This window comes from Polistes fuscatus, unplaced genomic scaffold, assembly GCF_010416935.1.
Source record: "Polistes fuscatus isolate 324 unplaced genomic scaffold, CU_Pfus_HIC Scaffold5, whole genome shotgun sequence".
Taxonomy (NCBI): Eukaryota; Metazoa; Arthropoda; class Insecta; order Hymenoptera; family Vespidae; genus Polistes; species Polistes fuscatus.
The window spans coordinates 11,920,909-11,948,244 of record NW_025113129.1 but is presented as its reverse complement, the minus strand read 5'-3'; the positions used below and the strand labels follow the sequence as shown (position 1 = coordinate 11,948,244).

The 27,336-nt window shown below is 34.2% G+C and overlaps 1 protein-coding gene across 13 annotated transcripts in view; it reads left to right on the top strand.

Annotated features, from left to right (window-relative positions):
- The window catches only part of LOC122522554 (peripheral plasma membrane protein CASK), a 130,064-nt gene extending 104,753 nt beyond the window's left edge, over positions 1-25,311 (top strand). For 4 of the 13 annotated variants that reach the window (XM_043643735.1, XM_043643728.1, XM_043643730.1 and 1 more), the window contains 11 exons: positions 5,758-5,949; positions 6,282-6,446; positions 6,604-6,678; positions 17,649-17,678; positions 20,580-20,817; positions 22,073-22,129; positions 24,170-24,289; positions 24,404-24,520; positions 24,607-24,714; positions 24,785-24,960; positions 25,063-25,311. In XM_043643735.1, the coding sequence (XP_043499670.1) occupies positions 5,758-5,949; positions 6,282-6,446; positions 6,604-6,678; positions 17,649-17,678; positions 20,580-20,817; positions 22,073-22,129; positions 24,170-24,289; positions 24,404-24,520; positions 24,607-24,714; positions 24,785-24,960; positions 25,063-25,242 (1,458 nt within the window). In that variant the 3' untranslated portion in view covers positions 25,243-25,311. The remainder of the gene's footprint in view (positions 1-5,757; positions 5,950-6,281; positions 6,447-6,603; positions 6,679-17,648; positions 17,679-20,579; positions 20,818-22,072; positions 22,130-24,169; positions 24,290-24,403; positions 24,521-24,606; positions 24,715-24,784; positions 24,961-25,062) is intronic. The other 9 variants (XM_043643729.1, XM_043643740.1, XM_043643741.1 and 6 more) reach the window with 6 other exon arrangements.
- The last annotated feature ends 2,025 nt before the right edge of the window (positions 25,312-27,336 follow it).

Below are 27,336 nucleotides of genomic sequence, written 5' to 3'. Positions count from 1 at the left end.
TCCTCCTCCTCCTTTTCCTTCCTTCTTCTTCTTCTTCTTCTTATCATTCTCCAACAAACTCCCTTAACTACTTCAGCAATTACGTACGAAGACAAAAGCCACCAGCTATGAAGTTTCCTCGTCGAGGCAAGACACGATGATTGTGGGTGCGGGGATGGGGTGGGGGGAAACAAAATGGTCAAGAGAGACAGGAAAGGATTATGGAAAATATATTTCGTGCGATCACATTTGAAAATGAAAATAATTTGTTGTTATATATTTATGTTTCTTCGTAATCTTTAACTTAAGCGTCTTAACGACTAAATAAATTGATTTAGATTGAAACCGATCTAAATTCGTTCTGGATCGGCTGAATAAACGCGTTATAAACACGATAAAAGGGAATGGGCGATTATACGAAAAGCTATTTGTCGAGTCTAGCCAATACTTAGTAAATTATTTAACGGGATGAAAGCTTAACCAAATCGATCGGTTCATACTCTGGGTGTACAACCCGGTGGCGAAACGTTATTTCGTTTCGTTAACTAAACACCGGCTTTGTAAAATGCGTTAAACGTTGCTCGTCGTCGTCGTCCTAGTCGTCGTCGTCGTCGTCGTGGTGGAAGAAAAAGAAGAGAATTAATTTAACATTTAGCGAAAAGGAAATACTCGGGGAGAGTAAGTACGAAACGTGTTGCATTTTGATGGCATCCTATAACTCCCACAGAACAGATAAAGTAATAGAGAAAAAGAGAGAGAGAGAGAGAGAGAAAGTGCATAAACGTTTTCGTATATTTACTATGCGCGTTTACATTCGTAAAACCATCCCCGTAGCACGAAACCTCTCAGGAAAAATTCATCTGAAAAAGTACTCCACGAATTTTTATCTCTTCCTTCGTTTCTTTCTTTCTTTCTTTCTTGCTTTTTTTCTTTCTTTAGAACAACCCAACCGAGATATAAATAGATGTCTTATCTACTTACTTGTCTATCGTTGAATTACGTTTCCAATCTTCTTGAACAGTCATCCCTGAAACTTATGATAATCTTTTATCGTTTTAATTTTTCTTCAATCTGTCGTTAAACGAATATTCCTTCGAAATCAAATTAGTTATTATAAATGAAAATACGAATATAATACAATTATTAAAAATCTGAAATCACAAAGAAACTTTCATAAACTGATGCATTCACCGATTGCAATCACCTTCGATCACTCTCTTTTTGTTCGATAATACAAACTTACATCAACGTGACACACTAGGTACATTCTTTCTCGACTCTCTTCTATTTCTTTTTCTTTCTCTAGATCACTACTTTTCTATCTCGAATTCCTTCACGTCAGCACACTCATCTTTGTACCTTTTTCTCACGTGTACGAATCTCCGTTTTCTTGCGTGTGCTTCTTCATATATACATTAAACGAACACGCGGTCACGTTCAATAATGTATGAAATATATACCTATATATATATATATATATATATATATATGTATATGTATATGTATATGTACATAGATATATGAGAAAGTCACTCCTTTAAAATCCTTCGTGGCTTCCGTGCGTTGAAAATTTTAGATTCAGATGGATGTCGTCTTACACGTCGAGATATATTTTAAAGATGATAAATCGTTCTGATCTTTACACCTTTTCCCAACCGCGAATCTTTGCTTCGATGATATCACAAAATCTAACTCTCTCGGTAAAGAGAGAAAGAATATTAACTCTATTAAAAAAGATTACTTATACAATCTAAATGTTTCTACATGTACCTAAACGATTTTATGAAGTTCTTCTATTTTCCTTTATTTTTTGTTGTTTTGTTTTGTTTTTTTTTTTTCGAGTATTAATCACAGAAAATTTCATTATCCTTGTTATCTAGTGAACAACGCCGCGCACCTAGCAACGAAATGTGCCATCCAACCAGATTATGGAAATTCGTGTATACAAATTTGGTTACGTCGTATAATATAAATCAAGCGAGTTTTGTTCTCGCGAATAACGAGTCTCCTCCGTAACATCATCTTCCCCTCCCTTGCGTCTCTCTCTCTCTCTCTCTCTATCTATCTATCTATCTTTTTTTCTCTTCTATTTTTTTTATTTTATTTTGCCAACCATAACTCGATCGTACAATCAACGTTGATGGTCGTAAAACAACAAAGTTTTCCACCCCCCCCCAAAAAAAAATTGTGTAGTACCCTCCCCCACCGTTCCGTTGGCCACGGAATGATCCGACAGAAATCCGAATGCAATTATAATTTATTGTCTGAAAAAGAAAAAAAAAAAAGGGAAAAAAAAATATGAAAAATAAAAATTATATATTCATATAAGTATAACCATTCTATTAATCGAAGATCATAGCGATCTCGTTCGTGGTCCTCTCGTAGTTACTGCTAACCACAGAAGTACTATTCTAACATTCAACCAAATGAATTCGTTTCCGGATCCCATGCCCGCTACATTGGACACACCGCAGAATAATTTCTCTCGGATTTGTACTATTATTTCATCCAGAAAGCCACGAACCAGTGTATGTGTGCGTATGTGTGTGTGTTCATCGCATGTAAACGGAGAGAGGAGAAACGTACCGATTCCACGATCGAATTTTCATCAAAATTTTCGTTAATACCCTACCTTTAGGTACTATCATTCAAACTATCACCCAAATATTCCCCGTCTCTCGTTTTATCGACAGAAAAGTATTAAAAGTATAAAAAAAGTATTTAAAAAAAAAAAAAGTATATCCCTTACCTCTAAAACCAACCGATTTGTCTCGTTCAAATTCAATTCATCGATAACCCAAACTAGGAAGTTTCTCTGAAACCTCACACACACCTCCCCCCCACCATATACTCGGTAACCCCAGGTCGATTAAATCGAGAAATTATTCGATAACTTTCGCGTTATATTACACCACTTTTCTATGTTTAATTCGGTAAGACGTTTCCCGCGTTCCGTTAGTTTATTTTCATCTCGAATAATGATCATTAATTTTATTGTAAGAATGATTAACTTTTCAAACCGAACGTAATTGCTTTTCAAAACACACATTTTCAAAGTTTTTAATAATGAACATTTATTTCATTTTTTTCTGTTCTCTCTTTCTCTCCCGTTCGTTATACATTTTCATTGGTTCGCGTATATTTACATATATTCACGAATATATACACACGCGTACACGTATAGATATATTATTTAAATCGAAAAAAATAATGTAAATGAACGTCACCACTGCTCTCGACGGATAATACAACGGATTCTAATTAATGGTATACCCAATGGATTCGATGTAATTAACTGTAGCTCAACCAACAACTCGAACACCGATCAAACTGAGTTAATCTCGTCTTTTTTTACATTCTTCTTCTTTCTTTCCCCTCTATCTCGATAATATAGCATAAATCAGATGTATTAGCATAAATCAAATATTTTGTTCCGTCGAATAGCATTCACGGTCTGACGATTTTCGTTATGTTGTTCCGGTAGCAACAATACCGTATCTACCATTTGCACGCTATCACTCAAACTTCTCTCTCTCTCTCTTTCTCTTTTTCTCTCTTTCTCTTTCTCTCTATTTCTCTCTTATTCTCTCACACACACACACACACATCTACTTTCTCTCTGTGGTCCCCTTTTCATTCAGCATTTACTTTACCCATCACGTATGATTTACATATAGATTACATATACGCAAAATAGGAAATAGAAAGGGAGTCGACTATCAACGTGAAGCAGGTGACGAGTTTGGCAGCGTTTCAAATAAGCCGTAGTCGTTTCTGAGCGAGCAGCCGGTTGTTACATCTACGTTTTCCTTCTCCCTAGTGTTGTGTACGTGAATAAGTAAATGTACGAAAAGCACACGCGTTTTACATGGTCCACATAAATTCGTCTGTTTCGAGAAGGTTCTCTCTTTCTCTCTATCTGTCTCTCTCGCTCTTACTACTAAGGACTGAACGACGGAACCCTTCAGACAATTGGCGACTAGCCAACGAATTATCTCGATGTTTCACAGGGCGCTTATTTGTTCGACATGCCTTATCGCCCTATTCCACTACGTGGTGCTACGTTCACTTTTAAATTTTCCATGAGAGAGAGAGAGAGAGAGAGAGTACACCACTCGTTACAAAAATAACAGGTTAAACGTTACAAATTACGTATACAAGATGAAAATCTTGTCTTATCTATTTTGTTATATTATAATATAATATAATATAATAATATACTAATATATTAATAATATACTATATATTATAATATATTAATCCACATTTAAGTACCTACCAACATTACGATTCCCTACCCATTACGAGTCCCCAGACATTATGATTCCCTTCTTTTCTTTCTCGCGTTTTATTTATTTTTTTATATCATACCATTTGAATTGTGCTACCGAAGGAACCAATTTTTATACTCATCTCATCTAACTGGAAACTGATGTATATATAAATGAAATGATAGGGAACAAAAAAAAAAAAGGAAATGGAAAAGAGGCATTATTCGAGAGTATCGAATATTATTATGATGGTTCACGTGCAATGGCAAATAATAACGAGCTTTGGTAACACAGTTTACTTTCGCGAGACGTATTTGCTTTAGTTTGCTTTTTCTTTGTTAATATCGTCAGCAGTGCACATCTTTATTTCCTTTACACTTCTCCTTGACTATTTTTTTTTCTTTTTTCTTTTTTCTCTCTCTCTCTCTCTCTTTTTTTTTCCCCCTTTCATTTCTATACTTTCAATGTTCGATTGAAGATTTGCCGAAGAGTTGGATCCGTTCAACGGGGTAGTATACCTTTTAACTTCCTAGACTTGTAGTTTCGTGAAGTTCTTTTACGTGGGAGAATGAGAAAAATCCGTTAAGTGTAAAAGCGTTGAAGAGAATAAAGATAGGCTTGGCCTCTTCTTCTTCTACTTCTTCTGCTTCTTCTTCTTCTTCTTCTTCTTCGAGAATTCTTCCTCTCGTCTTTCAATCCACTTTTAATCTTCGCTAACAATAAAATGATTCGCTGAAACTGTCATTTGGCTTGTATGTTCTTCTTAAAAGGTTTTTTTTTTTTTTATTCTCTTTTTAACGAATCGAAGAACATTTTTGATCATACAAATATTCGAAAATGTATATTACAATTCGATTAAAAATTGATTTTAATTCTAAACTATCCGATCTTGTACTTTTTCTCTTGTTGATTTTTTCGACACAATCGAAATCCGTACTAATTAGAAACGGAAATTCAAAGACCGTACGACTAAACCGCGAATTCGGTTATAATCCAAGAGAAACCGTTAGCCAACTTTGGGCCTGCGATATGTGTCCGCTAATATTTGAGACTTAAATGGGACGAAGCTTGGAAGTAAGCCGGACGCTTAAGTAAATAGCATTCTACTCCTTTGAGTTTAACTACGTTTACACGTTATCCTAGCGTGTGCGATTAGTCCCACGCTAGATAACGTGTTAGGGTGGGGTCTGGGCGGAGTGGGTGGTCTACAATCGTATGATTTTATTCCGTTAGAAATTCAGAATAACGTTTTATTTATTTTATATTCAAATTCAACGTCGAGATCGCAAAATGAAAGATCACTTTTTTTGCTACACGTTTTTGTTCCCTTGTTGCGTTGCTTTTTTCTTTCTTTTCTGTTTTTTTTTGTTTTTTTACCCACCATACCGATGACGAACAAAATAAGCGCATATAGAAAATAATATCGATATCTTTTGCCCCCATAGTCGTCGATGCTCATTCGATTGGAACGTTTCCATTCATGATTTCGTTTCATGCTCGATTACAGGCATTGTTGCAAGCTCACGACGTGGCTGGCCACGAGGTTTACGGTGAGGAAGCTACGAGAGTAACACCACCCCCGTTACTTCCGTATCTGAATGGTGGCGATGACCTCGACGGTCAGAATGGCGATCTTGACCTCGAAAACGTAACCCGTGTCAGATTGGTGCAATTCCAGAAGAACACGGATGAACCTATGGTAAGATTATTTCTCTTTCTCATTTTTCGTTTATTTTCGATATACAGGTAATCCTCTTATAACACGGTTTACCTCTAACACGATAAGAAAATATTGCGAAAATGTTGATACAGCACTGGACAACACAATGGTTGCTTAACATATTTAAAATTGAAATTACCATAAAATAATAACGCGAAGGAATAATGAACATACAACACGGTATTTTCTAGGAACGTATCTACCGTGTTATAGGAGGTTTTAACTGTATATATTTATACATTAATTTACATCGACGAACGCTTAGTAAATATATTGGAATAATAATCGTATTCATTATTATATGTTTCCAGGGAATAACTTTGAAAATGAACGAAGATGGAAAATGTGTAGTAGCACGAATTATGCACGGTGGGATGATCCATAGACAAGCCACCCTTCACGTCGGTGATGAAATTAGAGAAATCAATGGAATACCCGTTGCCAATCAGTCCGTTAATGCCTTGCAAAAAATTCTTGTAAGTAAGATCATCTCTCTCCCACACCTCTAATTCAATCAAATATTTCAAATAATTCTTATACGTCTATTCATATTATAATAATTAACGAATAATTTATTCTCCCATTTTTTACACGTGATGATATGATAAATAATACGTTCGCGTTTTGTTTCAGCGGGAAGCACGAGGATCGGTGACGTTCAAGATCGTGCCATCTTACAGGAGCGCGCCACCCCCCTGCGAGGTACAAGTAAGCCCCAAAATCCGTGTCCAGTCCCAAAATCCAACTACCGAGAACAAAAATCCTATACCTTTTGAGTACGCCTTCTATGGGCACCTCGAGTTCCGGGAGTGTCGCGAACAAATCCGGGAAATCGGTGAAAAATTTAACCGGGCCCTCTGGCAACCCCAACAACAACAACGTACCTTCCTCTACAACGAGCAAAGATAAATCTTCGAAGAATTCTAAAGCTTCAAAATCGAAAAGCGCCTCCTCCTCGACCGAAAGTACACCGAGACGTCGATTGAATCCACTCTCGGCACTTCGTTCGCGAAAATCTTAAATCCTCTATTTTCTTATTCGGGTTGGTAGGGGCGTAGGGGGGAGGGATTGGGTTAGGGGGAAAGGTCCGATTTTTCTTCGATAGTTTTTTTTTTTTCTTCGACAACTTTTTAAGCCTTTTCTAGATAGGTTAGTAGTCAGCTAGCTTTTGTGACTCCTCTTATCAGCAGCCAATACGTAAAATACAACGATAATGGCTTTTTGCTTCTGCCCCCACCCCCTCTTCTTCTTCTTCTTCTTCTTCTCTTATCTATCTTCTTTCGATAGATTCGGATTGTTAACTCGGATTGAAAGTTTCAACGATACCATTTATTCCCCACCCCCCAACCCACCACCCCCAACACCCAACTTTTTTCTCTCTCGAGATCGATCCACCACACTCGGGTCTTATTATTTTCTCAGTATATTTTTGTTCCTTTTATCTACTTGTAAGGAAGTGAGATTGATTTTAAGCGAAGCTTCGTAAGATATTAGAGATAATATAATAATCTTCGTAAAAAAAAATGAACGGTCGATCGTTAAATTATTCGTAATCGATGATACACGTCTCAAATGTAGGATGAATATTGACACCTTCGTTCGTAAATATTAATCAAGTAGGAGGATTTTGTAGATTTGTCTTAAATCTAAATATATTCGTATATTAACGAAAAGTATACGTAGAGAAAGCTATCGGTATATTTAAGCAAAGTCAGATGATAATAATATTACGATGATGTAAATGCATTGCTTATTACGTCCTTACGTACCTGAATACTCGAAAATCCTGGCCGAAACTAAGTTTGCCGAGATTCAGTCAGTATTAGATTTAATTATTAAATGTTAGAGAACACTTACTAGTCAAAAAGCTTTACTTATCGTATAATATACTATTAGTCACAAAGAAACCAAATCTATGAAGTAATAAAACTATCAGGGTTTTCAGCGTAGTCACATAAAAGCGGCTCGTAATTAAAAGTTAATATAATTACTCGTTAGACGATTAGTGTCTATTGAGAATATTATATAAACCTCTGTGATGATAAATTTCGCGACTTTGTTGATGACTTTGATCTTACATTGGTGTTTTAGTTAATTAATAATCTTATCGATAAAGAATTCATTCTAAATAGATTGTCACGATGTTAGATAAAATCTATTAAAAGTGTTGTCAGTCGATGAATGTTCTAAGAACGTTGAGCTTGGAACACGTTCGTTCTCTAATGAGCTTAGAAAAATTATTAAAAACTAAACGTTCGAGTAATGAAAATTTCTTATCTAGTTGGATGGACGAGTTTTAGAAGTTTTTTCATTGTCTCTCGGAAAAAGCGTTGCTTCGCACAAAATCGAATGTTTATAATATAATCTACAAAATATTCGTAGAAAATATATTTCTATTAAATAAATATAGATCATCGTTTTAAATGAGAAATATTATTATTATTATTACATTAAAAAATAATAATAAATAGAATAATTTATTTATATCCCCGTCTGATATTTCTTCGACTAACTATTTAAACTACAATATTTCGAGTTATTTAGAAAATTCAATAAATATCTCTATCTATCTCACAGATTTATCTATCGTTCTAGAATCGATAGATAAATACCACTATACTCTGTCTTCTAATCTTTTAACGAAACACGTATCCCATACTAGTCGATATTACAATAGATTGAATTACCTTTCACTGCGGTGCCATAGAAAAACGGTTTGTTGGAGGAGCGTGCTGCTAATATTTCACCGATTTCCCACAAATATACGTAGAGTTTCGATAAATCGCTGTATATACGTATATATATATATATATATATACACCCACATAAACATATATATATATATATACACATATATATATACATCTACGAACAAAACGAACTGATTCAATGATCAAAATGAAAAATCAATTCGACTTTTAAGCTTTCCAATTGATAATCCAAGGTAGAAAACCGATTTGTTGATTTTTTTTTGCTTGGTTTCAGGAAAGAACGACGATAAAATCCTAAACGAGATCGATTTATCGGTTCGATTCATTTTCGCATACTTTTAATTATTATTATTATTATTATTATTCCTACTTTTTCTTTTTTTTTTTTTTTTTTTAATTCCCCGTCACGAAGTATATAACGTCTCGTACTATCGCGCGTCGTGTCTACTATTCGATATTCGCAATAATCGAAAGGCCAACGCAAACCGCTCGTCGATTTGCTCGAGGATTTGCTGCCTTTCTGTTTTCCTTTTTTTTTTTTTTTTTTTTTATTTCCCCTCGAACAATAACGTTTACGTTTTTTTCCCGATGTCATTCGCGTACCCATTAATTCATCCGTCCCATGATTTGGACATTCCGGTCAGTAAATATGCGCGTATGTGTTAGTATGTATATGTAAAACCGAATACTATTTCAAATTTCGCTCTTCTATCTCCTGTTTTTCTCTCTTCCTCTTTCGCTCTCTTTCTCTCTCTCTCTCTCTCTCTTTCGATTACGGACCCGTAGTACATATTCGCGTTTTAAATTTCTTATTAACCCGTATAACGTTCACACTCTAATCCAAATTATATTTTATTGCTTCCTCGAAAAGGAAAGAATCCTATCCTATTTCTATTTCTCTTTACATATATTTTTCTATCTATCTAACTATCTCTGTCTCTATCTATTTCTCTCTCTCTCTCTCTCTCGCCCTCTCTTTCTACATATATATATCTTTTTCTCTCCTACGAAACCAGTAGAATAGAAACATGCTTCTATATCTATATCTTTATTATATAGAAAATAACCGTTTTTTAGGTTATCGCCTTGTATTTTTTATTTCTTTTTTTTTAGATCAATAGTTTATTAGAAATTCTGCAAAAACAAGGCGTAGAAAGATTATTATTATTATTATTATTATTATTACTATAGATTTAATATATAGATAAATATCGATTGGAAAAGCTGTATCGTGCTCGATACGCAATTTCCAGGAAAGATGAAGAATTATTATTGATCGATTATTTACTTCCTTCAGGATCTTATGATGCCTGTTAGTATGATGCATGCACACGATGCACACCACGAGAAAATAAAAAGAGAGCTATGTATCTTAGTATATTTTTTTTTTTTTTTTTTTTTTTTTACATTTCCCGGTTAATATTTTCTTTGATAATATTTTACTATGTTACATAATTTAAACATAATATATACACGACGACTAATTGAGATAAAGTAAACGCGCGACGAGAGTAAAATGCAAAGATTTGAAAAAAAACATTCTAGGGTATGCATATATGTATATATATATAAATATATATATATATATATATTGCTGGATACTGCAGTGTGCATGAATCATGAGATATCGTTGCAAGGGATATGCAAGTGCTCGCATTATTAACGATAAATTGTTAAATCCGTTGCAGATGAATTCGCTGCGAAATTTGACAAGATAAATTTCATCGAATATTTACTATTTGTTTTGTTCCACTTTTGCTCGTCCCCCTCCCCCCTCGGGCAAATAATTGCCCATTCGAAGAAAGATGATGATGAAAAAGAAAGGAAAAAAAATTAAAGAAATTAATCTTAAAACCAGCGATTTTTCACATTATCGAGCAATCGCATAGTTTTTCTCTTGCCGCGTTATGTAAAAATACGATTAAAATGCGAGTTTTTTCGAGTTTTGTCCAATGGCATAAAAATTTGAAATAATGAGTCGCAGAGTCGTCATGACCTGTCTCGTTTAAATGAATAATGCATATGGCATCATGTGAAGCAACGAATTTATTCATCTAGGACAATATTGTTAACTTGTCAAAGATAATTATGATGTGATACACCGAGTATATTTTTTAATGAAGTCGAAAGGAAAGACAAAATGGAAAGAAAAAAAAAAAGAAAGAAAAAAGGAAAAGGAGAAAAAAAAAGCGCTAATTCGGTACGAGCGGTGTAACAAACGCTTTGGTCGGCGCTTTCGAGTCCACGACGCGTGCATGTCTCTCTCTCTCTCTCTCTCTCTCTGTCTCTCTCTTTCTTTCTATCCTATTTTTCCCCCCTTTTTCTAACTCTTTCTCTTTCCTTTAATATTTTTCTATTTATTCCCCTTTTTCTATTTCTTTCTCTCTTTCTCTCTTCTCTTACTTCTTCTCTTCTCTCTATGTCTATATATATATTTTTTTATATTCTATTAATCATTTCCCTCCTATCTTCGTTTATCCGTTTCTATTTATCTATTTCTACGTGATCTGTCTGAAGGAATCTTTCTCATCTCTTTTTCTGTATTTTTCAAATATCAACGTTCCCGCCTAACCCCCCCCACCACTCTTCTATCTCTAAATCTATCGTTATTTTTTTCTTTTACATCGTTGATTCGAACATCTCTCTCTCTCTCTCTCTTTTTCTTTTTCTTTATCGATAGCAAATAATTTTGTTGGAAAGACACATAAGGAATGCACTATATATATATATGTACATATATATATATATATATTTACGTTTTATTCGACATATTGTTATTTGGAATGTTGTTTGTGTTTTTGTCGTATATATACATATTATAAAAAAAAAAAAAGCTTTTGTTACACCCCTCATTTTTACCCTCACCCGCATGAAGGATAAAAAAAAAAACATATCTTTGCGTAAGTTCGTTTGAAACAGCTTTTAAATACTTTTCGTTTTTCTCTCGATATTATTAGCCCTATTTTGCATTGTGATTTTTCGATCGTTGGTATTCGATCGATCTTTTTTTTTTTCTTTTTTTTCTTTTGTTATTCGAAATGTTTTATATATATTATATCTTGTTTCTTTCTTTCGTTTCTATCTTTTTTTTTTCTGCGACATATTCGCACGCTTTATATACGCGATGGGTATACGATACGTGATACCTGAATTACCTACCTTTTCCATTATCGTTAATTAGCGACGCTAGTTCTCGATCTATGTAGGAGCTTGATTGCTCGTTAAGAACATGATTCATAAAACGGAACAGCGTTCTATTCTTTTTAATCGTGTATAATATATCACTCTACTTCTTCTACTCTTCTACTTTTTCTTCTTCTTCTTCTACCACTTCTACTTCTACTTCTATTTCTATTTCTACTTCTACTTCTACTTCTTCTTCTTTTTTTATTTGGTTCCTAAATTTGGTGTTAACAATTAATTTTTTTCTTTTCTTTCCTATTTTTTCTTCCTATTTTTTTTGTTTATTTCAACTCCATACGCGAAAATTTCTCTATGAAACATGCTGCTGAGGGTAAACGCAAAACAAACGCGAATAAATAATTAAACAAATTCCATTTTTGACTTACTACTCTTTACTTTTTACGATTATTGAGTTATGTTTTTTCAGGCCTAACCGTTTCCTCTCATGGAATTCTATTTAATCGTTATTATTATTAATTCCCGTTTCATGTGTGGAAGAATCGAAGTGAACACGCATAAGTCGCGGATTCGTCGTGACTAGAACGAATTATACTGCGTGGACTTCGAATAAGTTGGTAAAAAAAAAAGTGTAGCTGTTAATAACTCCGCCGCAGTATTTACCTATCCTCTTCTAGTCGTCCCTAGTCAAAAAAATATATATATATACATATACATATATATATATGCGGTAATACGTAAAAACTTTCCTTTCTCGTATACGTGTTTCAATTTATTTCCTTTTAACGTTTTAGTTATTTTGATTTATTTAAATCTCACTGTCAAATATATCGAGCAACACAACAACTTGTGATTTGTAAATATTTATCGATTGTGTTAAATAATTTATATACATATATATTATATATTCATATGTATATATATATATATATTTATATATTTTTTCTTTTCATTTTTCACACACATACTTGTAATGTATGATCAAGATTATAGTTTGTTGTTCGATGGTGCACTTTTGTAGATCATCCCAGCTATGTATTACGATGGTATATATCGATCGATCGAACGAACGTACGAGTTTAGTTAGATTCGATATATATATATATATTACGTATCACCCATCTTCACCCTTTTTGCGGTATGCTATGTACGTGTTAAAATATATATAGCGCTTATACGTGTGATATAGTAGAGGGATTGGGTGGGAAGGGGCGCGGGGGAAGGAAGAGTACTTGATTGAATTTTATAAAAGCGATATGATGTGTGTTGAAGTTATAATATAACAAGTTGCCTATATAATATATTATATGTTATACGAGATTCGAAGTTTATCGAGCGTTAAATGTAACTTAAAAAGTTAAAATAATTCTGCTTTTTTATTGTCGTACACATTGCGGTTGCGCTCTCCGAGAATTATTTACGATGCGGTGAGAGAGAAAAAAGAAAATAAAAAAAAAAAAAAAAGGAGATGAAGAAGAAGAAGAAGAACAGATCTTTTAAGGGGGAAAATCAACATCGGTTCGATTAGATGCGAAGAAAAATATAACATTGTAGCAAATTTATCATGCGACACGCGCTAACCTATTTATATTGTATTATATATACACATATATATATATAAAGATTATTATTCACAGAGGGATAGAACATTTCGACGGTATCGATAGGACAATGCAATGAAATATTTCTGCTTGGCCGGCCTAGCTATATATAGCGAAGATGCATTATTCAAAATAGCGAATTCGCGAATCTAGATCGCGTTCAACAAACTATCCGTTTACATTCCATCGTATCGGATGACAAGAGAAGAGGGTGGCAACGGGCGAAGTTACCCTTTTATCATTGTTTTCATTTTCTTATTCGTTATATACATATATACATACATTATATATATACATATGTATGTATGTATGATTATATCTCGCGAATATCTCATAGGAATTTCATTTTTATTCGCGACGAAGAATTATGATATTGCTACGAATATCAAATGATAAACTATCACGACACAAATGATAAATAATAATGCATAAGCGAACATAACAAAAATATAATAGAGATATTATTACATATACACATATATGTATATTATTACATATTCTTATGAATTCTAACGCGTCAAATCCTTATACGTATCACTATATCCTATATAATTATTTAAATACGTAGACAAATTTTTAATTTTAAACGACTTCGACCGAACATATACATATATATATCTCGCTTACGTCGCTTCACAAAAAAAAAAATAATTAAAAAAGAAAAAAAAAAATATAAAAGAACAAGACGTGTCTGTCTATTCGTCTATTCCGTTACGACTAATGTGTATGCGAAATTTACGAAAGAGAGAACAAGCAACCGCAACGGCAGCTACACAACGGCGGCGTTATTACGACAGCATATTGTACGAAGACATAATAAAGCGTAAATTGCTGGAACATCACGGCTCGTAACACGAAACTTCTATATAAACGTGATCCCTTTCTCTATCTCTCTGTCTCTCTCTCTCTCTATCTCTCTTTCTCTCTCTCTCTTTTTCTATCTATCACTCACTTTGTCTCTCTCTATGTCTAACTATTTATCATTCTCTCCTTCTATTTCTATTTTCTTTCTTTCATTATTTCTGTGTGCCTGCAATAAACAAATAAAATCAATGATAGTAACGCATACTACCAATAATTCCAATTTTATCTTACACATACGCATCCGTATCCGTACGTATGTATATATTTAACTATTTTTGTTGTTGTCCAATTGTACGTATAAATTGCGCGAGTAAAAACACTATATTCTATAGACACATTCGTTTTACTAAAACTTCGCGTAAACGAATCATTTTGTTTCTTCGTCGAAGAACAATATTTATCGAAAGAAATACAAATTTTCTATTATCCTTTCTATTATCATTGCGACGTTTTTAATCGCGCAATAAATACCTACCACCCGACATTCGAAAAAATGGCTAACCTTCATATTTGTTTTTCTTTCGCTAATTATTTTCTCGTTGTGCATCCGATTCCGTATTTCTCCGTGGAGGAATCTAATTTTCTAACTTTTCTTTTACAGAAGTATACACATTGTCTATCTTGCGTTATTCCCAAACCACGTCTCGTTTCTTTCTCTCTCTCTCTCTCTCTTTCTTTCTCTCTCTCTCTCTCTCTCTTACTATTACTCTCTATCATTTTTTCTATCCGTCTGTCTGTCTCTATTTCTCCGTTTCTCTTTCTATTTCTCTCCCCCTTTTTGTAATTCACTTCTTACAAAGCCACTTCACACAAATGTTATTGCAGTAAGCGTGGATGATTGAGTAGGTAAAATTTATATCTCTGTGTTCTACGGCCCCCATCCCCCGTTTGTAATAACCTCGCCATCCTATCCTCGTATGCAAAACGTTGTTCGATAGAATATCATCGTCATTATTATCCGATCATTAAACCAACCCTGGTCAACAGCTGGGACCCGGTTAAGTCCACGGCACACCTTCGAAGAGACGTTCCACAAAAGGTAGCAGCAAAATTGGCAAGAGAGAGTGTTTTGGGAATAACCATAAGTGAAATTTTCGTATTAACGCGGGGAAGGGGTGGGATCGTAGTGATGGTAGAGTGGGTGCGGGGTACGGGGCTGGAAAAAATATTATTCATAAAAAAAAAAGAAACGTTTTGCATTATCGATAAATATCCATCTTTATGGAAAGTTCCTTCGTTCGTGTTAGATATTTTGAAAAGCAGGAACAACGAGAGGAGGATGGTTATATATATATATATATATAATACCTTTTGCTATTTTTCTGGACCCGAGAATATACAGAGAGTGCCAGTCCTTCTAATGGAAATTCGACAAGAGGATTCAGCAGCATCAGCAGCAGTCAATCCACCAGACGAGTTATCGATAACGCGCGCAGTACCTCTTTCTATATATCACTTTCTAGAAATTGTCTTTTTTTTTTACAACCTTAGAGAGTGCTCTCAGCTGTTCCAACATCGACCATGCCAAAAATCTATTACCCTATTTAAAGGTTCATCAAAATTCCTCCCTCTCTCCTTCCTTCCGTCCCTCCTTCCCTTCTCTCTTCCTCTCCTCGATCGCGTTTATACAGTTTGTCGTTACCTTCACATTTTCTCAATCCTCGTGTCTACGTAGTCAAGTTTTGAATTCTTCTTTCATGCACGTAAAGCAAACTATATACATATACATATATATATATATATAAATGGTTCCGACCTTCACACGTATCATCATGCATTATATCCTTTTGTTATCTTATTGTGGAAGAAAAAGAAAAAACTGGAACACCGAACGATTCGCGTGATGCATTTCGTTGAAACGGTGCAACAACAACCGGAGATAATATGTATACATACATTTCCAAAAGAAAAATGTTGGTTCCATTTGAATTTTGTATACGTTAAGCATGGATAGCACGTAATTTTTTCTTATTTCTTCATTGTTCTTTTGTAAATAAGTTGTATTTATTAATTCTTTCTTTTTTTTTCTCTAAATTAACGCGCGTGAATGTAATTATTGATAATCCTAATTAATATTATCCTTCTTCCTCGTGTTGACAATATTGCATTGCGTGTATTTTCGTTTGTCTTTTCATTCTAATCATTTCTTTCTTTCCAACGACTAATACGCGTATCATCTACTCTCTCGATACAAAATTTATATTCAAATAAGAAAACGAAAGAGAAAACGTACCGTTGCAATGAGATCATCGCGAGAGACGATTTTTTTATGGAAACGAAAAGGTGTGTTGTAATAAACACGTTTCTCGATAGTTTGTAAATCTTGCTCGGTCGATCGATCGAGAAAAATCGGGGCTTGATCTCTATTTTCGATTTTTATTTCGTTAGAACACGAGGGTAGTTTCACATTTTACGAACTTTCTCGTATATTCTTTTTCTTACTCTCTTTACGGGGGAAAAAACAAAAAATGTATGGGGGATATTTTCTTAACGATTTATCTCGAACGAGTGCCGAGCAAGTGAAACTACAATAGCTCGTTGTGTATAACGTTATTTTGTGTGCGTGTGATGTTCGGTACTACTGCGAGCACGGATTTTCTTCTTTTTTTTTTTCTCTTCCCCCCCCTCGCCAAAATTCGTACCACAACGTACGAGACCCATTTTATTCATCTGTGTGCTTAATTAATGAACTGACTAAATAAGTAGTAAAAACAAAAGCAAAAAAAAACCCGAAGAAAAAAGGGATAACGGAATTTCATTTTAAAAAAAAAAAAAAAAAGAAAAATTCAAAATCTGCATGCACTGGAAGAGAACAACAACAACAACCACGAGCAAGCAAGCAAGCAAGCAAGCAAGCAAGCGTCGTGCATCTCGAAAGCGTTGACGCGTGTATGGGCAAACAACGTTTATAGGTGTTTGATTTCAATTGCGACGTTTTGTGCATTTTCCGTTTTCGTTAATAACAAACAATAGAAAAAAAAAAAAAAAAGAAAAGAAAAAAAGAAAACGAAAGGATACGTATAAAAACAAACAAAAAAAAAAAAAAAAAAAAGAACGAAAAAACAAAGACGATTTAAAAAAACAATTTAAAACAAAAAAAAATAAAACGCAGAACGAAAAACAAGAGAAAAAGAAAAGAGCGAGAGATAATAAATAACTCGCAGGGAAAAGATATAAAATAAACCCGGAAAAAAAAAAAAAACAAACAAACAAACAAACAAAAAAATAAAACAGAAAAAATTCTTTCCAAATGATACGAAACAAAAATTTGTCTATCTCTCTCTCTCTCTCTCGATAAGACTTGAACGACACATTACAAAATTAATCGATCTTCCTTTTTTCTGTTTCCTCAACGCTCTAGTTGTTCAGGATTAAGCCTCTGCCAGTGTTAGTAAGTACCGCCACTTGATCTGGTGTGATTGGACTGCTGTAGTTAGAAGGCTATGCGTTTATTACATATTACCCATACACACATACACACACACACATACTACATTTATATAACACAAGTCTCTACATTAAATAATACACACACACACACACCCGGCACACGCACATTTTACCATCCCTCCGAACTTATTCCACCACTCGACTGATACCCTCGACTCTTTCTTTCTTTCTATCTCTCTCTCTCTCTCTCTCTACTTTTCTATATCTTTCTCTTTCTCTATCCCTCTGTCTCTTTCTCTCTCTCTCTCTCTTTCTCGCGCGTTTTCTATCTTTCTCTTTCCACCTATCTTATAACACGTTTCATACGCCACTGCAGAAAAGTAGGTCTTTCTACCTATTCCGTTGTTATTGAATGTCGCGATTTGTTTCATTACTTCGACAATATTTTTTTTTTCTTTTTCTTTTTATTATTTTCTTTTTTTTTGTTTTGTTGTCGCGCGATACATGGTTTTTAAATGCAAATATAAAAATACGCGTAGATTCTAAAAAATACGAGCTTAGAAAACGCGCGAGTGCGTTTATCGATTGCGAGAATCGATGATCTATTGTTTTAATTTAGTTTCATTCGTAATAAGTATGACAACCATCATAGTACGTACGCGCAATCCCGTGGATCAACGCGCGGTCGCATAATTTTGCGTGTGTTCCATTCTCGTTTCATTGAAATAATAATTTATTTGTATCTCCTCGTCGCTCACCGGTTACGAGCTACGAATTTTCTTTTCAACTGGGAAGAAAAATGTTGTTGTTTAATAGAATTACTAAATCGTAATGATGTCGTTTAAAACGATATCGTATTAAATTTAAAAACGTTTCGTCCCTGTAATAATAATCCTTTCTTTATTCTTTTTTTTTTTCTTTTTTAATAAATCCTTCGTTATCCGCAAGCTCGCAACGAAATCGAATCGCACCTTCGCATCCCTTTCATAACCTTTACCTGATTTATCATCTATTACCGGCCAGGCACAATATTTCCCTTCATATATACAAATATATATGTACATATATATATAAAGAAAATAAATTGAATTGAAATATTGAATATTTGTAATACAATATATTATATATATATACATATATATTTTTATTCGTATAAAAAAAAAAAAGATAAAAATTATTGTAAATCGCCGGTACATTTCCAACAACGACGTCTTCTTCTTATTTACACGCACCGCCAAAGTAGAGCCCGAATAAATGCATTTCTGCAGCGCGCGTTATTTTATTGTAATATATTATACATACATTTGCGTGTGTGCCTATCTACGTTTGTCTCCTCTCTGTTTTTTATACGTCATACATATTTAATATGTGCAACAACCTAGTGCTTCAGCTTCTTGTGGAAAAAAAAAAAAAAAAAGAGAAAAAAAAAAAAAAAAAAAAAAAAGCGTAAACTGTATTCGTCCTTTTATAAATATTGCATTATCGCTAGAGGACTTTTATCGTTAATGCGCTAAATTAGACGCACGTCGATCTAATATAAAATCCGTTTTTTGGCGTAGCTAATGCGTAAGACGTCTTTCCTTTGGTGGGCTAAATGCAAATATATAGAAAACAAAACAAAAAAAAAATAAAAAAAAGTAAAATACGAAGATACTATATTTAAACAAGATCTATGTAACAAATAGATCCGTTTTGTTATGACCACTCGACGAGAGTAGCTCGTTGTAAATGTATTGTCAATGCAATCGATTGATTATTATTATTATTATTATTATTATTAAAAAAAAAAAAATCATCAACCTCATCCCGCTCGCCACATCGTCGCCTTGCAGTGCACCCCCCTCCCTCAATTGTAATGATTGAAAGATAAACAAAAAAAAAAAGAAAAAAGAATTAATATAAGAAGCCAGTGATACTACTTGACAAAATAAAAGTCACAAATCTCGCAATGGATGATTCGTTTTTGTGAGAAGAGTGCTGCTAATTATAACAATCATTTGAATCCCTATTTCTTTGATAATTTATCCATTCCTATTTGTTGTTTGATAACTATACAGGACGAAGTCGTATCACGGCTCGATCGCTGATTAATATTTTTCGTGTTTGTTAACGGAAAACGGTACGATCATTTTTCCAAACATTTCCATCACGGAAACGATTGATCCGTACCGTACGCTTCATACTCTAGCAAGAATTATTAGCTGATAGCTTGCAATTTTATTTTTCTCTTTCTCTCTCTCTCTCTCTATCATTCACTCTGTCTATCTGTCTCTTTCTATCTGTCTATCTATCTATCTATCTATCTATCTCTTTCTTTCTCGCGCGCGCATACTTTGCTTCCTTAGCAAATAAAAATCCCCCCCAAAAAAATATAAAAAACAAGAGAGCAAAAGAAAGAGAAGTTATGTGTTAGATAAAACAGAACAACAAAAAAATAAATACGTTTACTTATAGTTTGTTTAGTTTTGCAACCACTTTATTATAGTAGATCTCATCAGCGATCGAAACGAACGATCAATGGACCGATTTAATTTATCACCATAGCTTGCGGTCTATAGAGAATGCCCTTATGTTTGTATTTTTTGTTTTACTTACCTTCTCTCTTTTTTTTTTTTACTTTTTTGGTTTTTTTAACATTTCATCCAAGACCCGATCGATCGATCGATCATCGTCATTTTCTTCTACTTCTTCTTCTTTTGTCTTTATTACCAACAACAAAAAATGTTTGTTCTCTTTTCAATTACCATGAAATTTTAATTTATTTCCGTTGATCGACCTTTCGATTCGAAATATTTCCTCGTTTGGATTTTTCTTTTTTTTTGTTTTGTTTTTCTTTTTCGTTCAATCTCCTCCAATGATAAAACATCGTAACGATATTTTTTGTCTCTGTGTGCATTCGCAGATATTCGTACGCGCGCAATTTGACTACGATCCTTTAGAAGACGATCTAATACCGTGCGCACAGGCCGGCATCGCATTTAAAACCGGCGACATACTACAAATAATTAGCAAGGACGATCATCATTGGTGGCAAGCACGTAAGGACAACGCGGCTGGTTCCGCTGGTCTAATACCTTCCCCCGAACTTCAGGAATGGCGTATCGCTTGTATGGCAATAGAAAAGAATAAACAGGAACAAGGTAATCCCCTTTATTTTCTTTATTTCATTCTGTAAGCCTTATTATTATTATTATTATTATTATCACGCGAATTTAAAAAAAAAAAAAAAAGAACAAAAAGTTGACAAATATATTATACTCTTTCGTTCGTGGATTGGCACGCAAAATTCTCCCCCTATGCTGCTAGAATATTTGTGCTACGATATTTTTATACGTAATATCGTATCACGTATCGCTATTTTCCAGGGATAAAACAAAATTCCACCGTAAGATATATGAAACACTCGTGATTACGTTTACCCCTACCCCTCACACCTATTCCTCTTGATCCTACCTTTTTTTATTTTTATTTTTTTTTGTAAATTTACCATTAAATTAAAATAGAAAGAAAGAATACGTAATAATCGAACAAAGCATAAATTTATCTCATCGATAACATATATATATATATATTCCACAGCTGTTCGTAAATATACGTTCTGTGTATACTATGTAGGTATGTGTGTATCTATATGTATAGCAATGAATTGATGCTCTGAGTTATAATTATATTTAGGATGCGTAGAATCGTTATTGAATTTTATTGACGTATATAATAATATCATTGCGAGATCCGTAGCGAGTCGTTTTCACAATGACAATTAGGCTAGATCGAATGACATTTTAGAATAAGTCTTTTTGTTTTTTTTTTACGATAAGGAAAATGCGCGGACCCCGTGTTTTTGAGAGGGGGAAAAGAAAAACACGGCGAAAAGAGACACGCATGCACGCACACGCACCAAAAAAAAAATAAAAAATAAAATGCGTTTTAAAATACGGAAGTTCCAGCAGATCGCAGGATTATCTATCGATACGAATATATAAAGACGAATTATTATTTCGATCGTCGTTGTGTCCCCCACCCTCTCCCCACCCCCTTTCCATGAAATCCTTCATTATCTTACCAACTACTTTATCTCGATAATCAAATAAAAATGGAAAGAAAAAAAAAAGGAGAGGAGAGTACGATGACGAAGAAGAGGAAACGCACCTGCGAGAAGCTGAAAACAAATAATCGTTCTTACAAATAAATAAATAAAAAAAATAGAAAAAGAAACGACGTGTTACTGCAATTAGTAATAAATTCGAATGAATGAATGAATGAACAACGATGCAATGGAGAAATTCAGAGATGAATAATGATCGAGGAAAATAAAGTCTGATAAGATAGCAACTAAAAAAAAAGTAATAGATGGTTGCTATGATATATCATATTGTTTTGTGTTATGTGGGCTAGATGCTGAAGGAGAAGGAGGATGTTCTTCTCACACCGAAGGCTGCGACGGTTCGACAGGTATGACCCTGCCTTCAGGTAGATACGCGTAGAGTCATGTAGGAAAGCGTAGTCGCATGAACTACAACAAATAAAAAAAAAAAAAAAAAAAATACAACAAAAAAAAAACACTATGTCATATATATCGTTCCCACGCTTCCAACACACGCGTTTATATTCGTCTTCTTCGATAATTATTGCAGAAATAGAGATAACACAGCCGAGATGTGAACGACTCGAATATGGGCTTTAGTTATATTTATACTCTATCACAATCTTGTTTTTAATTAGCTCATCAAAAAATAATCATAACACTCTACTCGAGATCCATTAACGCGAGTTTACCACATTCGTGTCTAATCCGAAAACATCAAATTCAACATAATTAACATATTCATTTTTCAGCGTACACTTAAATCAACCAATTTTATATCTACCTTGCAGGAAAAGAGAAGAATTATTTTCAATAATTATTTATTATACACGAGAGTATATATATATATATCTTTTTCACTCGATCCAGACACACACACACACACACACATATTGTATTTTATTTTATTTTTTTTTTATATATATATATAACATATTTCTCTAGATTTTATTAAGGAAAAAGAAAAACGTAAAATTACACGAAAAACTTCTAACCGTCGTGTTTTTAAATCAACGCAAAAACACTTTGCTGAAATCTATCTCTTTCTCTCTCTCTCTCTCTCTCTCTCTCTCTCTCTCTCTCTCGTTCATTCTTTATCGTGACGCACGAAAATTAAAGAAAGAAACGATATTACCGACGGTTCGCTTTAACTATATTCGATGATATTTTAATTCGTTGAAATTAAATGAAAATACAAAATGACGATTAATTTATATTTTTTTCAACATATTGAAAGACCATCGAAATCCTTGAACCGTTGGACGTATTGCTTTCTTAAAGGGATGCATGCCATATCTCCTAAGCAAATCGTGTCACGCACTTCATTTAACGCTTATGTAGCACAATTCCTCTTTTTCTTCTCGCTGACTAACTAACAAGCAATAAGCCGACAAGCGCACATCGTTTCAAACACACACACACACACAGACAAGATTGTGACATTTCTTTTCGAAACTTCACGCATAAAAAAAGAGAGACCTATCCCCTGTTGACATCGTCCTTGACATTTTTATTATTGCGACCTGCTGGAACATTCCTCTTAATGGGAATTCCCATCTCCTGTTTCGATTATAGCTTCTTTTCAACTAAATATCCAGACGAACTGACTGGCTTTTTCTATTTTTTTTGGGGGGGGCTGGGGGAGGCGGGGAGGGGGGAATTGAGATTAAGCATTCGTTTATATCGAAAAAGAGTCAATGATCTCGTTCGGAAGATGACTCGATACGAATCCATTAGGATTTCAATCAATCGAAACAAACGAGAAAATTTGTACCTTTATCGTGTATCATCCACTTCTATTGGAAGAACCATTTTCCCATTTTATCCACGTTCATCAGGAAAATTAGAGTGGCCGGCGTTTCTATCTTCGTTCATTCAACATCATCGGCGGGTATATCGAACAGTCAACCAAGCTGCCCGAAAAAAGCTGAACCCCGAGGAAGCTTCTCCTTTAAAAACAAAAGTTATTAATAAATAAGACACTGTATTTAATCGATTTACACTTGGCTCTGAAAATGAAGCCGCAATTGTATGCTTTTTAAAGATCTTTTCTTCGAATGCTCGCAAAGTAATTTATTAGTTGCACGAGTTCCACTGTACCAGCATTTTATGACAATACTCTTTGCAGAATTATCATTATTATTATTATTATTATTATTATTGTTATCATAGTAATGATTTTATTTAGAATTTACCATTGTGAATTAGCTTGACTTGTTGCTTTTACAAATTAATGACAACAACAACAAAAAAAAAAACAAATAATACTGGCTGAGTTTGTTAAATTCACACATTAACGAATGAAACAGATATACACCGTTAAAGTTATTATTAATTTTAAATAAGATCGTCGACGCTGTCACTTTGTATTTTTACAAACAAGGTTAACGTTGATCTTTGTTTTACAGTGAATTGCTCGATATTTGGACGTAAGAAGAAACAATACAAGGACAAGTATCTTGCGAAACATAACGCAGTCTTCGATCAGCTGGACCTGGTCACTTACGAGGAAGTCGTCAAACTTCCCTGTTAGTATTAATTGTTATTAATATTTTACATTGAAATATAACTTGAAATATAAGAAAAGAAAATACTATGATTATGTTATATAATATATATATATTTTTTGTTTTCTTTTACAGATCCTGCCTTCCAACGCAAGACTCTGGTTCTATTAGGAGCACACGGTGTTGGTCGTCGGCATATCAAAAATACGATTATCGCTAAACATCCCGACAAATATGCCTATCCTATTCCGCGTGAGTATTATTTCAAAATGATAAAATAGAAAGAAAGAGAGAGAGAGAGAATAAAATAAAAATTGATGTTAATACGATTCGTTTAGATACAACGAGGCCTCCAAGAACCGACGAAGAAAACGGACGTAATTATTATTTCGTGTCGCACGACGAGATGATGGCTGACATAGCTGCTAACGAATACCTCGAATATGGTTAGTATCAGATTATTAATAGTCAACATTCTCTTATAAATAAATAAATGAATTTGAACGATATATTCAGGAACGCACGAGGATGCAATGTACGGAACGAAATTGGAAACTATTCGAAAGATTCACGAAGAAGGAAGAATGGCGATATTGGATGTTGAACCGCAAGCGTTGAAAGTCCTACGTACGGCCGAGTTTGCACCGTACGTTGTCTTCATTGCAGCACCCGTACTTCAAAACATCACCGACGTACGTATAACAATAAACTATTGTTAAACATTTTATGATATTACCCGTAGAAGTATGTTAAACATTTTCATTCGTAATTATTAATAAAATGTAATTTTGTAGTACGACGGTAGCCTGGAACGGTTGGCGAAGGAATCGGACATGTTGAAACACGCGTATGGACATTTCTTCGACCTGACCATCGTAAACAACGACATTGAGGAAACGATCGCCCAATTGGAGGCAGCGATCGAACGAGTTCACACGACGCCACAATGGGTACCGGTTTCTTGGGTCTACTGACAGAGGACCTCGCCATCTCGACAGATTGTCAGCGCTGATTGCAATGGCTCCTCGAGAATGAAGCAATGATAAAAATAATAATAATAATAAAAAAATAATAATAATATAATAATAATAATAATAATTAATAATTAATAATTAATAATTATTAATAATAATATTAATAATAATAATAACAACAAGAACAACAACAACAACAACAAGAACAACAACAACCAACAAGAACAACGTCGTGATAAACGTGATCGAGATCGCGATCGAACGTTCTCGAGCGAGTTTTTCAAATAATCGAAAGGGAACAACAAAATATGGTGATGACAAACAACTGCGGCGGATTTTAATCGTCGGATCTATCGAGACGAACTATATTTACGAATTTACACGAAGTAATCGCCGTGTCCCACCCCACCACCCGCCCCTTTTGTGAAGTGTTCAAAATATATATGAGCGTCGCTCGACATTCGACGGTACTCTTTTATCGGTCACGGAGGTATAGAATATATATATATATATATATATATAATATAATATATATTAAAGAAAAAAAGAGAAAGCAGCGATCAAAAGAAAAAAAAAAAAAGAGAGAGAACGTCCTCCCTTATCGGTAGCTTTGTCAAATCGAGAGACATATTCAACCCCCCTATTCTCTCGATGAATGAGTGTTTACACGTGTAAAAACGAGTCACTTATCCGATCATCGTCTATACGAGGGGGACGTCTATGGTGAAATCTATCGGATCTCCGATCTTCTGTAACTTACATCGACGAATTCGTTCGATCCGAAACTCGATTCCTCGCGAGCACTCGAATCCCCCGTAAAACCCCTCCCTCTCTCTGCCTCCCACCCCTGCCTCCCACGCCCCCATAAATATTTTAACATATTCGCGATATGCGAAAAAAGCCTACCGATTCGCGAACTCGCTAATAAATTTAATTCGTCGAAAGAATTATTATCCTTCGGAACTAACGTGACTCCTCCGCAAATCATCACTCTAATACCTTTTGCATACATATTTCTATCATTTTCTTTCTTTCTCTCTCTCTCTCTTCCGTGTTCTTTTCCACCTATCCCTTTCCCCTATCCCTTTCCCATTTTCTTCTCTACTTTCATCCCTTTCTCTCTATCACACTAATTCACATATTTCTCTTCGCACGGCGTCAATGCGGAAAAGACAAACTTATTATCAAACGAGGACCTCTTTACGGGTACCAAAGACTACGAAATAAAAAAAAAATAAAAGGGAATAAAAAAAGAATTTAAAAGAAAAGAAAAAAAAAAAAAGAAGAAAAAAAAAGCACGGAATACTATTTAACAAGATGAATTAAATATAAAACGTATTATCGGTCGAATGAATTAACGAGATTACAGACTATTAAATATCGAACAATGATCTCTGTTAATCGATTTGGCCGGCTCGTATTTGCTGACTGTCGCACTATCTTCCTTTTCTTTAAGATAATCATTAACGAATAGAAAGAAAGAAGAAATATAGAAAATTGTGGAAGAAGGAAAGGTGAACGCATTCGGACAGATTAAATACGAGAATTCTCGTCTACGAAATACGTCTTTATAATAAAATAAGCGTTCCGTTCGTACAATCCTTAAAAGAAAACAGAACGAAAAAGAATAAGAAAGAATGAAAGAATGAAAGAAAAAAAAAAGTAACTTATAGAAGAAGAAAAAGAAGAAGAAGAAGAAGAAAAAATAAATCGTTGAATCATCTCCTTGATTCAATCGATCGTTTTACCAAATAGTGTTTAAGCAGTAGATCGATTAAACTTGATCGGTTTCCTCTAGTTATCTATATTTCCAATATCTTAAACGCGTATAGGCCTCTTTCGCCAACAAAAAGAAAAGAAAAGAAAAGAAAAGAAAAAAAAAAGATTATTCACGAAGGACAGAAAGAAAATATAAAGCGCGTGGTGGCACTCAGCTGCTGCTGCTTCTTTCCTTTCTCATCCCGCTCACACTTTTTCCTTCCGCGACGTTCGAGCTTTTACTAGTTATACCTGAACCCGTTTCAGACCCTGTCAAACCCTGTTTTACCACCTCTTTTCTTTTTTTTATTTTTCCCAGCAGAAGCCTTGCAGACA